General features: G+C 42.7%; 3 protein-coding genes across 4 annotated transcripts in view; 1 reads left to right on the top strand and 2 right to left on the bottom strand.

The window, feature by feature from the left end:
* The first annotated feature begins 110 nt into the window (after window positions 1–110).
* On the top strand, window positions 111–4111 carry LOC133469101 (zinc finger protein Pegasus-like). Of its 2 annotated transcripts, XM_061755724.1 has the most exons (4): window positions 111–612; window positions 1432–1571; window positions 1660–1848; window positions 2383–4111. In XM_061755724.1, exons 3-4 carry the CDS (start codon window positions 1743–1745, stop codon window positions 3258–3260), a joined length of 984 nt encoding a protein of 327 aa, XP_061611708.1. In that variant the 5' UTR covers window positions 111–612; window positions 1432–1571; window positions 1660–1742; the 3' UTR covers window positions 3261–4111. The 2 variants fall into 2 exon arrangements, with proteins under 2 accessions (XP_061611708.1, XP_061611707.1); XM_061755723.1 differs by lacking the exon at window positions 1432–1571.
* Window positions 4064–7097, bottom strand: LOC133469104 (L-seryl-tRNA(Sec) kinase). Its single transcript, XM_061755727.1, is given in 7 exon segments — window positions 4064–4335; window positions 4337–4344; window positions 4591–4684; window positions 4902–4977; window positions 5058–5259; window positions 5461–5713; window positions 6800–7097. Coding segments are annotated over 7 exon segments (1071 nt in total). The 5' UTR covers window positions 7022–7097; the 3' UTR covers window positions 4064–4119.
* Window positions 7098–7823: 726 nt separating this feature from the next.
* Window positions 7824–16112, bottom strand: part of zgc:174164 (uncharacterized protein LOC570656 homolog) — a 10144-nt gene continuing 1855 nt past the window's right edge. The window contains exons 6-22 of the mRNA XM_061755720.1: window positions 16072–16112; window positions 15913–15975; window positions 15690–15761; window positions 15448–15617; window positions 15279–15369; window positions 12867–12997; window positions 12604–12775; window positions 11662–11751; window positions 11250–11445; window positions 10719–10830; window positions 10456–10636; window positions 9755–9841; window positions 9566–9671; window positions 8756–8891; window positions 8557–8656; window positions 8319–8356; window positions 7824–8239 (exon numbers count right to left, since the gene is read on the bottom strand). The exon at window positions 16072–16112 is cut by the window's right edge and continues 152 nt beyond it. Coding sequence (XP_061611704.1) covers window positions 8116–8239; window positions 8319–8356; window positions 8557–8656; window positions 8756–8891; window positions 9566–9671; window positions 9755–9841; window positions 10456–10636; window positions 10719–10830; window positions 11250–11445; window positions 11662–11751; window positions 12604–12775; window positions 12867–12997; window positions 15279–15369; window positions 15448–15617; window positions 15690–15761; window positions 15913–15975; window positions 16072–16112 — 1910 coding nt within the window. The 3' untranslated portion in view covers window positions 7824–8115. The remainder of the gene's footprint in view (window positions 8240–8318; window positions 8357–8556; window positions 8657–8755; window positions 8892–9565; window positions 9672–9754; window positions 9842–10455; window positions 10637–10718; window positions 10831–11249; window positions 11446–11661; window positions 11752–12603; window positions 12776–12866; window positions 12998–15278; window positions 15370–15447; window positions 15618–15689; window positions 15762–15912; window positions 15976–16071) is intronic.

Below are 16112 nucleotides of genomic sequence, written 5' to 3'. Positions count from 1 at the left end.
ATATGGGGATTTTACGGTCTTTTATTTTCTATAAAATATAAATATGAAGATATGATTTGAATTATGCTCTACGTAGAACTGGGGCTTTAGATGAACACTGTGTTAATTGAGTTGACATGATTTCCTATAGTCTTTGAATGCAACACTTCCTAGACTGACTACAATGGCGTGTTGGGAACCAACTGGCAGCTGCTAAGCGTTCACCTGCCAACTAATAAGAGATACATTCTTCTAACCGTGTCATTTGAAAATATTCAAAGTAAACGTTACATTTTAGGCGACGATCGAGAGAGCGAGGTTTTAACAGACGACACTGGAGTGGAAGGAAGGACAGCTGCGAGGGTTGGAAATGGCGTGCTAACGGTTAGCCGAGTTGCTAACATCTCACCGGTTGAAAGTGCTGCTAAAAGCACATATGTTCTGTATTGGACACAGAAACGTCTGTGTCCTTTTGGGGGATGTTAGTCAAGTCGCAGCGCTAAACGACGAGCACAATGGAAGAGATAAAGACGGAACCCGTGGATTTTGTGAGGGAATTCCAAGAGTACCTGACACAGCAAACGCAGCACGTCAACATGATCTCGGGCTCTATTTGTGAGGAAAAGGACCCAGGTACGGATGTGTGGGAAGCCGTTTGCACATTTCGTCGATATCCAGCTTAAGGTCTTTATACTAGTATCCTCTTTGTCCTCACGAGTAAGACAATTAAGCGCACTATTAGGGCTAGTGTCTTACTAGTAACGTTGTTTTCCCACTACTAGTGCCACTTTTCGCCAACTATTACTGCCGTCCTGAAATTAATTCATGAAATAACCTTGTTATCCACCTGAAGGCCCATGTACTAGTACACTATGTACTCACTACAATTCATCACACTAGTATAAAGATGCATTTATTCAATAGTCAGCTGAAGGTACATGTACTAGTATGCTTTTTGTCCTCACTTGTAAGACATTTTGGCACACGAGTAGACTGTCATGACTGTCTTACTAGTAACCTTTTATTCAGTAATAGTCCCACCTTTGGCCGACTGCTACTAGTACAATCTTACTGTCATGACTGTCTTACTAGTAACCTTTTATTCAGTAATAGTCTCACCTTTGGCCAACTAGTACAATCTTACCTGGATATCAAAGTCTTCAAAGTCCTTGATATCGAATAAATGCTGTATTGTCTTTGATCTCACCGATAGCCATTTTAAGATTCATGTACTAGTACACACTGTTCTCACTACGAGGACAGCTTTGGCCTACCGGTAGGACAGGTACACGTGACTAGTGAGGCAAATATGCGCGCTATTACCACAAGTGACAAAACTCTACTAGTTAACATCTAGTGCTTCACTAGTACTAGTAACAGGCAGCAGGCGGTGTCAACTAGTTCACAGTTTTGACACACTATTAACATGTAGTTGTCCTACTTTGTGTGCAGAAATGTCATACAGCAATGGAAGGGAGTAGTGGGGAAAACAAAACATTACTAGCAAGTGCTCCCTCGGCATCCTACTAGTGCGCTGAATTGTCCTATAGTGAGGACGTACTAGTACACGGACCCCAATCTGGAAATCAAAGGCAAGGAATAAATGCTAAATTGGCTTTCCATAGGGATGGACGTAATGATATGAACGTGTTTAAACCATGCTTGCGTTTTCTTTACCAGTGGCCCCGAGGAGTGAGCACAATGGTCTGGACCCCCCGTCCGTGGAGGTGAGCCTGCCCGTGGAGGAAGGGTCGGATGTGCAAATGGACGGCCTGGAGAGGACGTGCGATGGCAAATACAAGTGCAGCTTCTGCAGCTACGCCAACAAGGGCATGGCTCGCTTGATAGAGCACATTCGCATCCATACAGGTCAGACCACCGTAACTATCATAACCAGTCATTCACTCGTTGGCGGATAGCACAAGAAGCTAACATAGCGGGCTACATTTTCACCCAGTGCTCCTTCTCACCAAATAGAACAAATAGGTGCACTGAAATGCACGACACCGGCCACAGGATATCAAAAGTCCCCTTTTATTAAAAAAAAAAAAAAAAAAAAAGGTGGTCGAAAACCGCTTCGGAAATGTGAACAAATCAAGAAGTAGAAACCGAGGAGAATACTTTCTGGATGCACGGGAGATACTCCAATTGTTTAAATACATACAGTGGTGCTTTAACTTTGCGAGTTGAATTTGTTTCATGACCACACTTGTGACTCAAAGAACTCAAATCATCTTTCCGTGTTGAAATGAATGGAAATGGTGAAAACATCTGTTCCCATGCCCCCCACAAAAAACACCCAAAAATAACACTCTGCACTATTGTGCCTTACAATATTACACAGTAATAATAGTAATACTCAAAGCAATTTCTTGTAAATTTTCCCTCCCTTGTGTCTGGCAGGAGAAAAGCCACACCGCTGCCAGCTGTGCCCGTTCGCCTCGGCGTACGAGCGCCACCTGGAGGCCCACATGCGCTCACACACGGGCGAGAAACCGTACAAGTGCGACCTTTGCGCCTTCCGCTGCAGCGACCGCAGCAACCTGTCGCACCACCGCCGCCGGCGCCACAAGCAGCTGCCCCCCCGGGTGCCGCGCCCGCCCTTCGTCGGCAAGCGAGGCCTGGCCACCCTGCAGAAGCGGAGCGGCTCGCTGGGCTTTAGCAGACGCCTGCTCATCAATTTCACCCCGCCGCCCCCGCCCAAATCGGACTACGCCAACGATGTGCTTCACAAGCATCACCACCATTTGAACATGACTGAGCACAGGAACCCTCCCAGGCTGCTGCAGAGTGACTTCAACAGAGGAGCGAACGCTTTCAACAACCCGCTGGAGCAGCTGGCTTCACTGCAGCCGGCCGACCTCCACTCCGAGCCCTCTCACGTTACCCCGAACAGTGACGAAAAGCCCATAGTGATACAGGAAGTCACGGGCGCGCGAGCCACATCATGTTCCAACGGCGTGCAGACTTTGACGCCGAAAACAGAATACACCGCTTCGGACCACAGGAGCTCTACGTCCGGACTCGACTCGGACGCCCACGCCGAGGCTTTGTGCGCGAGCAGCAGCCGGCCCGGCACGCCCCTCGCCGCCACGCCGGAATGCGACGAGCCGCAGCGTTGCCCGCATTGCGACATCCACTTTCCCGACAACGTCCTGTACACCATCCACATGGGATGCCACGTCTACGAGCACCCCTTCCGCTGCAACGTCTGCGGCCACACGTGCACAGACAAGTACGACTTTGCTTGCCATTTTGCTCAAGGGCAGCACAGGAAGTGACTCTTTGACTGTCTTTGGGAATGCCTCCCAATCCACAATACGCCACTCACAAAAACGTAGGGATATTGGACTTTTGGGTGAAATTTCATTCATAAAATGCACCAGTATGGTGCCTTGAGATAGGTTTATTTTGTTCCATGACCACACTCGTAATTTAGAAGACTGAATCTCAAATAATCTTTCCCCATTGAAATGAATGAATGAATAGAAGTAGGAAATAATACGTTAAGTGCCCCTGGTAACCATTTTGTATTGCTTTGCAGGAATGTAGTTTTACATAGGCAGCTACACATGAAACAAAACATAAATTAACAGTATTTTACATATTGTTTTTATATCTCGGCTAAATTAGCTGGACACACTAATTGTGCCTGTATTTTATTTTTTTGAATCATGTATAAACTGTAAATTGTACGACTTTTTAATTATGTATGCTTGTTTTGAAACTGAAACCGTATAAAGATGACATTTTTAATTTACCGGTAAATTACCGCTTTGAGCTCGTAGCTTGTGTGTTTTGGAAACATTTTCAAGTCTTACACCATAATTTAATTCCCAATATATACAATTTAGATGATGTAAATAAAAAGTCTTTTAATACATGAATGATACCATTTGTGGTTGGAGCATAAATAGTTGAGGTATCTCCACGCCAAACACAGACTAGTGCTGACCTAACTAAGCCTTGTTGCATTAACTGGTGAAGCCTGCTCGGATGAGATTGAACCGTCTTCTAAGACAACAAGAACAATCCAGTTGCGATTGTTTCAATGCCCTGAGAATGAAATGACCTGGATGAATGATGATGTTCACAGGCACGCTTTAATACAATAAAGGCATTTTTCAACAAACCCGCTGGCTAAAAATTGGAATGATTCTGGATTATTTTTAACAGGATTTCATGACTCTCACTGTCAAAACGTGCGACCGACATCTTCACAACATGATCCACATCTACATCCTCTCCTTGACTAAAATTCCCGTCTTGAAGAAAGTGTCCGCGCAGCTTTTGGAGGAAGTGCGCTTTGGATTCGTTCAGATGAGTGGCCAAGGACCTCATGTCTTGAGAGGATACGGCCAGTTTCTGAAAGATCACAAATGGATGCTTCTGATTGGCTAAAAGTCCACAGGCAAAAGTATCAACGCTCAACCTATATGGAGGGATTTTAAATCACACCTATATTATTTGACCAGAAATGTGCATAGGTTTGAAGAAATACATATTCAGTTCTCAAGTAGTGTTACAACAAAACAACAAATGTGAACATGTTCAAACTAAAATACAATTAATCAACACGAAAAAGCTGTAATAATGTGGTGGACAGCTGACCTCTGGCTTTCTTCATGGCCTCTGAGATGAGACGGCGACAGGCCTGGTCAGCCTGGTGAATCACGCTGGCAGCGCATCTTTGGCGGTCGGCCTCCTGCAGGGTTAAAATCCACCATTTAAGTGCTATATTTTAGCACATTTTTTTCCATTACATCTAATGTCAATTGAAAAGTGGAGTTTAAAACTGAACTCCTGTGAAGGAATGCAGAAATTTTTATTTTATTTTTTTCAATTTTCAAACCCTAACCGCCAATATTTGAGGAAATACTGTATGGTGTAAATTGATCATTTGCGGTCTGTCTTTCACAAACCTTTTGTTCTCTGTCGTCGTCGACTGGGCTCAGTGGGTCGCTGAGTGCATATGAGATTAACTCCATCACTTTTTGACTGGAAAAAAATGGAAAGACTAATGAATATCCAAAGAAATTGGGGAAGGCGGGGGGGGACAGCTCACATGGTCATCTTACATATCGCACTCCGACAAGTTATCCGCAGTGTCCACTGTGATGCTCTTTGCCTCCCATGGGTTTTTTCTCGGATTCGGACACTCTTGACGCTTCGCCATCTCCTCGATCACGCCAGCGGGCACGGGACAAGGCCGGTTGTCATTCCGGCTAATGCACAGTTCCAAGCGACACTGTGCGTACACCTGGCAAAAACCCAGTGAATCTGCAACAGCAGCATACGTCATCGCCTTATTTAATAGAATATTTTGATGTTTTCGGGTTTTTAAAAGTTACAAGCCGTCGTTCAGTCGAATTTGTGCTTTGTGTTGCAAGTAATAATTTGCTTCATACATACTGCAGGAAACTTCACCTCTTGCTTACAGAAACATGTCACATTCTTCCCAGATTGTGCGAAGATGCCTACACTTTCTAGCCAGCTGGAAGACTTCATATCTCATGCTTGGATAGTAGAAGTTGTCATCCAGCAGAAACAAAAGTGGCGCCGCGTCAGCCCGGGCAGGGCCGAAAGGCGACGTTAGCAGGTCACGGGCGCAGCGTTCCCATGCGGGCCCGTCGATGCTGCTGCCGCCCGGAAGCTTGAGCGGCATTTCCTGTTTATCCAGGAACTCCTCGATGCACTGCAACACAGCATTTCGGTGGAGCTTCCACTCTGTGCGCTGGAAAAGGTTAAAAAAAAAAAAAAAGTAAATGCATCACCGGCCACTTTGGTAGGACCAAACTGGACTACAGTGTTCCCCAGCTATATCGTGGGTCATCGTTCACGGCACCGCTATAATCACAGGGTTGTTTTTTTTGGAGCGGTTGTTGGATTTGAACAGTATTCTTGCTTATTTTAATGCCCTCGCATATGGGAAAGGAAAGCCACAATCGCTGATGCACTTTTTGGCAGTTTATTGTACACTGGGAGAACAGTAAAACACAAACACTCACAAAGGAGCACCTGTAAGCCACAGCTCACACGCAAGACACTCACACAGAGACACGACGACATCACACGCCACCCCATCAGGAACATGCATGTACATAGATATTACAACACTCAGTAAATTCTACAAATGTTATGCTTAAAATAGGTTTTTTTTGTTTTTGTTCAAATACAAACACACTTAGAATGTGTTTAAAATGTGTGTTTTAATATGTATGAATGTGTTTCAAGCATGTGGGATAAGTAACCCCATAACTGAACCCTTCCACGAAAAGCTAAAATCTACAAGTACGCCCAACCAAGAAGGTTTGTTATTGCCTGCAGATGCCGGCAAAGCCCTTTTTTAATTATTATACTTGACAAAACTATGGCCGAGCTAAATGAAGCTCGGTCCCTCAGTTCAACCTAGATGCTTGGCACCAAGATTCCACCAGATGGCACCAAAGCATTATCTTTCCAGACATGGCTTTGGCCTGAGCACAAAAACGGTGAATAGTTTTTCAGTGTATAATGCAGCATAAAAAAATAAAAATCAGCAAGTAGGCGAATTTGCCAATGTCGGAAGTAGGTAATGAGTGGATGATTCGGAACACATAGTTGTTCACTTCATTTTTACAAGATGAATTGTGGGCACTAAATAGGGAATAAACTGTGCTCAGTTCTACATATTCGAACGGCGCTACTGCATAATGCCTACATACAAACGTTATGTAGCATTTCATGTGTTCAACTATTGGTGTCACAGTATTTACAATGACGTATATGTAAATATGACCACTAAATTAATAACACAAGAAGACATTATTGGAAGCTTTACCGCCTGTTGTGACGCAGTGTCCTCGTCTGTCGCTCTGGCGTTAAATGCCTGACCTGGGATCAGGTCGTCGTACGGAATCACAGTGGTTCTAAACCCGCGCCGTCTCGCGGCGAGACAGACCCTGCGGGAGAGCGAGGACTTCCCCGCAGCAGGTAGACCGCAGAGGACGCACAGACAGGCCCGAGCCCGGTTGAGGTGGTCCGGTTTGGCCGCTGTTGCCATACGGCCGCCGCAAAACTTGTTTACGGCGCTACATCGGCCATGTCTGTTTGTCCATACTTCCGCTTTCGCAGAAGAACCGCCCACATCCGGTTGCAGGCCAGGAAAAATAAAACATCAAAATAATCAATTAAATTGAATTTATTTGTAAATGAGCAATTCTGTTGCTAAATTTAGCAGCTTTTCCAAACAGAAATTGTATGTAAATATTGATTTTAATTTCCACTAAGAAACAAAACACAATGGAATCATTTTCACATTGTTTTCTGTATGACAAAAAGGAGCCCAGTGGGAGGCAATGACAGAGTAAGAGCACTGAACAGTTCCAAAGACATGTTGCCCATTTATTCACTAAAAAAAGCAGCGATTATTGTTGGAAACTTTTGAACCCGAGGTATGTGCTTCCTAAACACAAATATTTGGCCAAGGGCATCTTACCCAACCTGTACAACTTGACATGAGAAAAGAGCGTAAAAGCTGGAGGGGATGTGGAGTTACCATTACTCTTCGATAACGAACGTGGACCAGCTGAGCTATGAAATATTTCTGTTATTTTTGTGAAAATTGGGGGAAAAAAAAGCTTGCTGGAAAAATAAACGATTGTTTTGCTTTAGGAGAAATAAAGCTAATCCTAGAATGAAAAAAATATAAACCTTTCGAGAAGGAAATGGGAATTTAAAAAAATCCCCCCCCCACCCAAAAAAAAAAAGAACAAAACAAAACAAAAAAAATCAGAACTGATTTTTGTGGGAAAAAAAAAAAAAAAAAAAAAAAACTTAAAAAAAATTCTAATATCACTTAAGACTGGTTTTAAGCGTGTAAGAAATTTATTTATTACAATTGGCATTTCCTTTAATTCACAAAAACATTAAAATTGTTCAGAAAATATATACAGTATAGCTGATTAACAATTGAATTACATCCATTCCAATAAATATTAAACATTAATACACATGATGACATACTCCACGTTAGAAGAATCAACTTCACAGATTTAAGAGTGCATTATTTGACTGCTTCCTGTCAGCTGTAAAACAAAAAAACAACAACAAAAAAAACCCCTCTTACATTCAACATACAAAAAAAGATAAATCATCTTAGTTTGGTGGCCGCTGGGAGGGAATCGCTTTCGGGACCCCGGGGCCCTGTCTGGGAGCCTCGGGCTGTGCATAGGTAGTGTTTAAATCTGTGTTCCAATAATCCAGTTCTCCATTCCTGAAACTGAAAGTATGTGCAAAGTCAGAAATTGAAGTTTGAGAGTGACGAATGTGAATGAGTAATATAATTAATAAGTTCTTACCCAGAAATCGGAGCCGAGGTAGCCGGTGGGTATGGAAGCTGTATTGACAGAAAACAAGAAACTTCATGTACTGTACATCACGTTAAAGAAGTTTGAAAACCCTTTTCAAACGTCATACAACATCCTGCTTCGTATTTACTGACGGCATTTAGCGGTAATCAAAACTGGTTTGACCCGCTGCTGAATAAATGCGCAATTACGTAACCCTGCAGCGATGACGACTGAAGAAAATATTTACCCTCTGTGGAGGGACTTCTGCTGGAATACGAGTGGTAGCGTGTGCCACAGTATTGCTGTTTGAATGTCCATTGGCGCTGCCGTGTCCAGCATGATGTGGTCTGGGAAAGTTGAAATACGCAGGCTTACATATATATACTTCATATTTTTCATTTTATCTTATTTATTTATTTTAAATCATACAGTAAGATTCTGTTTACCTTAAACGGTGAACTTGTTTCAGGCACGGGTTGAGCGCATCTCTCCTGAAGAGGAAGAGGAGCACCAGAACAAAAAGAACCAGCAGAGGCACGACGAGCAGGAAGAAGATCAAAAGGCCGTTTCTGAGGGAGTAGTCTTGAGGCACACAATGTACATTTGATGAGGGTCAAGTTTGGACGGGGGGGGGGGGGGGAGTCAATGTAAGTTCCAGAAAACGGACATTTTTAGTTACAGTTAAAAGACACTAAATACTCTTACATGATAGCGAGAATATAATGAATAAAACAAGAGGGGAAATTACAATTTACAGTATATTTCTTATTTACACGGCCGAGGTGCGAGATGTCGCCAAGGACCAGTCGGAGCAACGCTGTTTTCCATATTTAGATTAGAGATATCAGCGATCCAATCAGAACAAATCTTATTTACATAAAATATTAATGCCCTGTGAAAAGCCAGGCATAAAAGAAAAACAAGAATAGCTTGGAAAAGGGCATCTTCAACCCAAACTATTTAGCAAATCTGATAAAAGGACATCAAAGATCATTTAAAAAAAAAAAAATTGTGGAATGGGACCTTTTAAGAAAAAAATAGTTCGAATGTGGAGGTGTTCCCAATTATTGTCCCCCCCCCCCCATTTAATAAAACTATAACTTATTTAAATATTGACTTTTTACATGTATATTTTTCTTCTCTATGAATCTCTTCATTTTTTATTTATCGATTTATTTATTATTTTTTTTTTCTCTCAATACTATGTGAATGCCTGAGAACACACTGGCATTTGGAAAAAGAAATCTTGACTGCACCTATCTTCGTGGGACCGCTGTCGATGCTACCGCCTATCCCCGCACGGTTACAGTTTGGCGGGCTCCACCCATCGTCGCAGTGGCAGTGTCCTTGGTCGTTGCATACCTGGAGACAAAAAAAAAAAAACAACACCAACACGGTGAGACTTGATGTAACCATGAGAGACGGTCGAAAAGCATCATCCTAACCCCATGGCTGTTGCAAGTCCTCTGGGCGTCGCAGTCCAAGTTGGGAAGCAGAGCTGAGGCGTTCACGCACTGAAAATCGAGGCAGGTCTAAAAAAAAAAAAAAAAGAGAACACAAGAGAACAATGGGTACTCCTATTGTAGAATGAACTAATGTGAACACACAGTAAATAGAGGTAATACTGACTGTGAGATAACATCTTGACCCAAATTGGTTTCTTTTTACGGGAGCAACTCCCCTCAGCCTCTCTAAAGTTTGTGAGTCCTCTAATCTTGCAAAACTGACCGAGTCGTTTTTGCTGGTGTGTGGACATTGGCGTTGTCGGCACGATTTGAAAGAAACACATCGGTGTCTACTGCTCCTGCCTTGCGCGACACTGCGAAAATTAAGGTAAGCTTTTCTTACCAAGGTCGTGCCGAGCTTGGGGTGGTGGGCAGTGTCTGAACTCTCATTGAAAAAGAGTCTTTTGTATTTTTGGCAACCAACAAATGTATGTTTGCCTAATGGATACAGAATTTGGGGGCGGGGTCAATTTGCACAAATTATTTTTCCCTCGGAAAGGTGGACCTTGAAGAGTGAGTGGTAAAGTTTTTTGTGCGTTTCACCCCAAAAACCGGGGTGAAACTGCTGGACTGACTGCACAATTGGATAACATTATAAAGAAAAAGCCAGAATACCGCAAGTTTGCCGGTCATCTTCTTACTTTTCCTTCAGCACAAGGACTCCCAGGGTTAACATAGGCGGGATCCAGCACATCTGTACCCAGGTTGAAGTCGGCATTGACACACCTGGATCCGTTTATGACCTGGATACTGACATGAGCACCTGGAGGTGGGTGGTTGACGTCCACGTTAGTGCACTGCACTTTCCCGCACATGGCGTTGCTGCAATGTAAACACTCGTTTGACCTTTTTTCACACAGATTCAGATTTCAAGTTTAGATCAGCAGATACAAATTACACTTACGCCACAGCACATCTGATATAATCTCCACTGCTGGTGACCCCACAGTTCCCGAATAGGTTTCCCTGCATGTTTGCATGCAGAAAACAAACATCTGCTGCCTTTGTTGCCAGATCTGACAAAATTGGGGGAAAAAAACATTCTGAAATTCAATATTAATGACAAAAGAACCAAGGTACAGTGAAAGTGACACTTCCTATACTATGTTGAAAAGAGGCAGGCCATGCATTTGGTACCTGGGCCTTTAGAGGGGATTTATCACACTTAATCCACCACTATCACGTAGCAATTATAGAAACCATAAATATGATACAAAATCAATTTAACAGCCTGAAACTGTGCCACGTACATCATTTGGGGCAGTTCACAATCAATAGTTTTCTAATAACATGATAAAAAAAAACATTTATTTTAAATAAATACATCCTACTCACCAGAGATGCTAATAAATAATGTTAGTAGTAATATGTGCCATCACTCCAGACGAGTGCTCGTGGAAGTTGGCTGTAGCAAGTTTTGTTCTGACAAACCTACCTGGTGCAAAGAGACCTCGGCACTGGGAGTCGTACGTCTGACATCGGCCCTCGTAGCAGTATGCCGCGCTGTTCTGACAGGGCAGGCCGTCCATGATGTAGAAGTCGTTGGGGCAGAAGGCGCTGGTGCCATTACAGAACTCAGGAAGATCGCACGCATTGAGAGACACCCTGCACGGCGTCCCAGCCACTCTGAGCTAGAAGGAGGCCAGCATGAGAATTCAAAATAAAACAAAGGCCTTCACAAAAAAGGTGGACAATTTTGCCAAATTTGGAACAGCACCACATTGCACACAAAAGTAATAAATAATAAGATAATATTATCAGTCATAAAAAGTAAACAAATAACATGCACCCTCGGCTACTGCCCTATCCCTTCAGAAAGTGTAGTGGCAATGGGATAGTGTGCCCACCTGACAGTCATTGCAGCAACTCCCCTGAGCACAAGAGGATCCAGTGGTGAGTTTGCAAGTGGCAGCAATACAGCATTTATTCTGGCATTCCTGTGGAAAATATAGTTTTTATTATCAGATTTGATCAGGTCAAGACAAACCTGGGTAATTGTTATAAAAAGCCCCCAAAGATTAAACCCCCAAATATATATATATATATATATATATATATATAAGCATTTGTTTGGTCATTGCATGGCATCTTTTCATCAATTTAGGATTTAGGAGGCCATGTGACAGAATGACGCATTCACACTCAATACTGATTGAGAACTGAAACCGCACTGCTTGCACAGAAGTCAGGAGAGCCAACCACAACACCGTCAGTGACATACAAGAATTCATATGAAATCCCCAAAAAGTTGACTTTTGGTTTGTACACCTCTGGGTGCGCAGGATAGTTTAATGGTAGTATAGAATTATAAATAGCCATGTACATGTATGACATGTATGTATGATTTCCTCAATAAAATGTCACTTTTTAACCCCATTAAGCCTCTGTCAACAACGGCGTTCCCCATGGTTCCATTCTTCGTCATTTAGTTTTCTCAATTCACATGCTCCCACGATGTGAAATCATTACTCTTTCTACTCATACGCTGATGACGCACAACTCTACATCAGCACAAAACCCTACGCCCATGTCCTTTCCTCAGGCTCTTCTCAACTGCCTTTGTGAAATAAAAACCTGGATGACTTTCAACCTCTTCAAACTCATCAGCACTAAAACAGCTCATGGTTGTCGTCCCCAAGTCACTGCTTAGGAAGGTTGCCGATCTACTCCTCCCTCTCACTTTTCCCTAGGGTCCGCAACCTGGGAGTAATCATGGATTTCACTCTCGTTCCAGTGAAGGGTGTGTGTGTGTGAAGGACTGTTGCACAGTATATTATACAGTGTGTTACCTCTGGCGTGCCGCAGTCACACTCCTCGTCTTCTTCCAACAAGCCATTACCACACTGCGCGGTCCCAACGATGTCCGAAAGGGAAGGCTGGTTTATCAGACATACCCCTCTTCCGTTGAGGATGAGGGCCTCAAAATCTTCACCGCTGCAGCGGCTGAAGCTTGTGGAGCCGCTAAATGGTAAACAGTAGCAGCAGATGTTTTGTAAATGACACGATTACATGGCAAAGTGCACAAACTATTGTTTTTTTTGTGCATTTTTACCTCGCCCTGGCTGCCATGATGCAGCTTTCTCCAACACAGTTGCAGCGGTTGTCATCATGGCTCATGCCCAGGTTGTGACCCATCTCATGGGCCACAATGGTGGAGGCGTAAACCAGCGCGTCATCACCAAACTGGCAAATCACATTTAACTCAGTCAGCAGCGATCAGAAAAATTGAGGTAATATTTCCTAAATGTCAAACTGTGTTATTCCTTCAAATCAAGGTCGTTCTATATAAAATCAACCAGGTACTTTGCCCTCTTCTCTCAGATTTTCTTCAAATTTCGGTGTGGTTGGAAATAAGAGGACAACACAGAACACAAAACATTTTTGTTGTAAATCTCTCAGGGCGATATAGGCTAAAAAACTTTCAGCTAATTAGAGATACCTCTCGACTTTAAACATCTGTATCTTTGTTTTGGTATTATTTTAAAGCGCTTTCATACTTGTACAAAACTCTCTTCTTCTACTTCATCAAAGATTCAATTAAATATTTCCCCAATTTTAAACTAAGTAAAACAATTACCATTACTATTGTAGCTACTTCCGAGTGTGGAGAGGCATCTTTGTAAATATTTTGATGTGCACTCTAATTTTAGGTTCAATTATTAGTTTTAGTTAAGAAAAAATAATCTATGAGGGGAATTTTTTTGGTACTGATTTTACATGGAATGAGTAAGTAGACAAGAATATCTCAGTATCATCTTCCCAACTAAAAGACATGCAACTAATCCATTCTAAGGCACCTTACTGCAGAAGAATGGAAATCATTTAACTAAAATGTGCCTCGTCATGGGCATAATGACGTCTCAGTCAAACTGGTTGGACTCCTCCTCACTCTTTCTGTACAGCATGTGAGTGCGAGTCCTCCCCATGAATAATAGAAAGAGTATCATTTTCCCAGTTGTATTAAGGGTTTTAGACTACCTCGACGATGTGTTCAAACTTACCGCAGTTAAGCCAACGAGTGTGATGCATCAGGAGTTAAAATTGAAATAACCCGACATCGTCAGACATTACAGATTAAACTACCATTGTAAAGAGTTAAAGTGGATGTTATTAAACTCACAATGTGGTATGTGATGTTAATAGGCTGGTTAAATTAACCATGGTGATGCAAGTTATAAGGAATGAAAGATTGATTTGTAGTTAAAAAGGGGAGGTAAAACAACCAAGGTGATGCAATTGGAGCAAAAAGGAGGTAAATTAATTAGAGTGACGTGTTGGGAGTTAGTAGGGTGTTTGACTCGGCATTGTTTGTATGTTCAGCCAATCACTGATGTATTAGTAGTTAAAAATGCTTTAAACTAAACACTGTGGAGTGGTAGGAGGTGAAAATGAGTTAAACCAACTACTATGATGTATTAGGAGTCAAACCAACCAAGGTGAGACATCAAAAGGTAGAAAGGAGTAAGTGCAAGTAAAATAAGTGCATTTACTCCAGCGAGATCTCTACATGAAACTAAAAAAATAAATAAATACGAGCGCTCCGCGAGATCTCTACATGAAACTAAAAAAATAAATAAATACGAGCGCTCCGCTGAAAGTGGTCTCCATTAACCTAGCGCCGATGAGATGCATAGATAACATGGAAGCGCCACAACAGAAGCAAAACACAAGACCCGGGATTCTACCTTTGGCCGGTGAGGGATCCTGGTTAACGCAAGTCCTTTAAAAGTATTTAAAATATATATATATATATATATTTCTGTAGGGAGACGCGGGAGCCAAAACGTACCAGCATACTCTCATGTTCAGCAGATAGTTTTCAATTAAATCGAATTTTTCATTTGTTGGACTATGATTTTGGAATACTACAAGGAATAATGATGCGCAAGTCATTCGTTATTGTCAATACAAACAGTGAATGGGGTTTTCGGGGGCGAGTCCAAGCCCTAATAAAGACTTATTTATATGCTCTTAACAGTTGGTTAAAAACCACCTAGCATGTAATTTTTCTCCTGCCCTGACATATGGATTTTTGCCTGTTTTACTGCCGCTTCTCCTCTCCTCTCCTGCTCAGAGAGGGGGCTAGGTGGCGATGATCGAAGTGAGAATGTTGCTGGAAGGATTCTGCATCGCTCGACCAGAGCAGGTACGAGGAGAACCACTTACCTGGAGGAGTCTACCTGCTGGACTTCATTTCATAAATTGACTCATGCGGTTTTAACTAACAATGTACAGCGACATATCATGTGATAAATATTGCCCACACTGCCCACTCATTGATTTTTGTGAACAGTTGGTGCGGCGAGCCCTCTCAGACACTTTTGTGATTAAGGGCTATATAAATAAAAATGACCTGACTTGACAAAAGTAAATAAAGTAATGTATAGGAAGTGACACCAAGTGTGTTAGGGGTGTGTTAGCAGTAAAAATCAACTATGGTGATTTGTTAAGGAGTCATACTAACCACGTTGATTCCTCCAGAGCTGGTGGCCGAGCACACCGTGCCAACAAAGGCCATGCCCAGCACACCTCCCGGGAACGAATTTGGCCGACCGCTAGAAAAACAACAACAAAACAACCATTATAACTTGCAGATCGCGTGTCTTCTAATCACCTGATGGCTGTGAACTCACATCACAAGCTGACCAATGTCGTGTCGGTTCCTCGGCAACAGGTCGGACTTTCTCCACTTGACGAAGCTCCGCAGCACGGTGCCTGCGGAACCCTCCACTTCGAAAGGGTTGCCCTCGTTAAAAATCTCCAGCCCCACTAGTACCACGCGGATATTCAGCTGCTTGTAATACTATAACGAAAAAGACAGGATAATTTAAAAAGGAACAAAATTAATGCTTCTACATCTTTTTAGATGTCTTACCCCATCTAGCAGGTTGGCCATTTCCACCATCTCCTCACGTATCGCCGTCTCATTTCCTTGCTTGAATTGATACTGTCCATGAAAATGAATACAGTGAACCCCAGCCTATTTGTGGTTCTCTATTTACAAATTCACCTACTGACAGGTTTTCCCGTGCAATGAGAGAGCAAGAACCTTGGTGAAGATGCCCGTTTTTTTTCGTTGCGTTAATTTACAAACTTACCCTGAGTTGATCCACAACCAAAACCAGCTCCACGTATCGAGTCTGAGGTAAATTGCGTTTCTTCTATTGAAGCAACAGACAAAAAGGAGAAAAAGGGACCCTTAGAATCTCTGTCTAAAAGTGCAATACATAACACATGGTAAACGTGGGCATCCAGACCCGCAGCAGAGCTGAGAGGGCGTCTCTGGGCTCAAAAGCTT

Source organism: Phyllopteryx taeniolatus, chromosome 19 (assembly GCF_024500385.1).
Source record: "Phyllopteryx taeniolatus isolate TA_2022b chromosome 19, UOR_Ptae_1.2, whole genome shotgun sequence".
Taxonomy (NCBI): Eukaryota; Metazoa; Chordata; class Actinopteri; order Syngnathiformes; family Syngnathidae; genus Phyllopteryx; species Phyllopteryx taeniolatus.
Note: the sequence above shows the minus strand (reverse complement) of the source record. Positions and strands in the feature narration are given on the sequence as shown.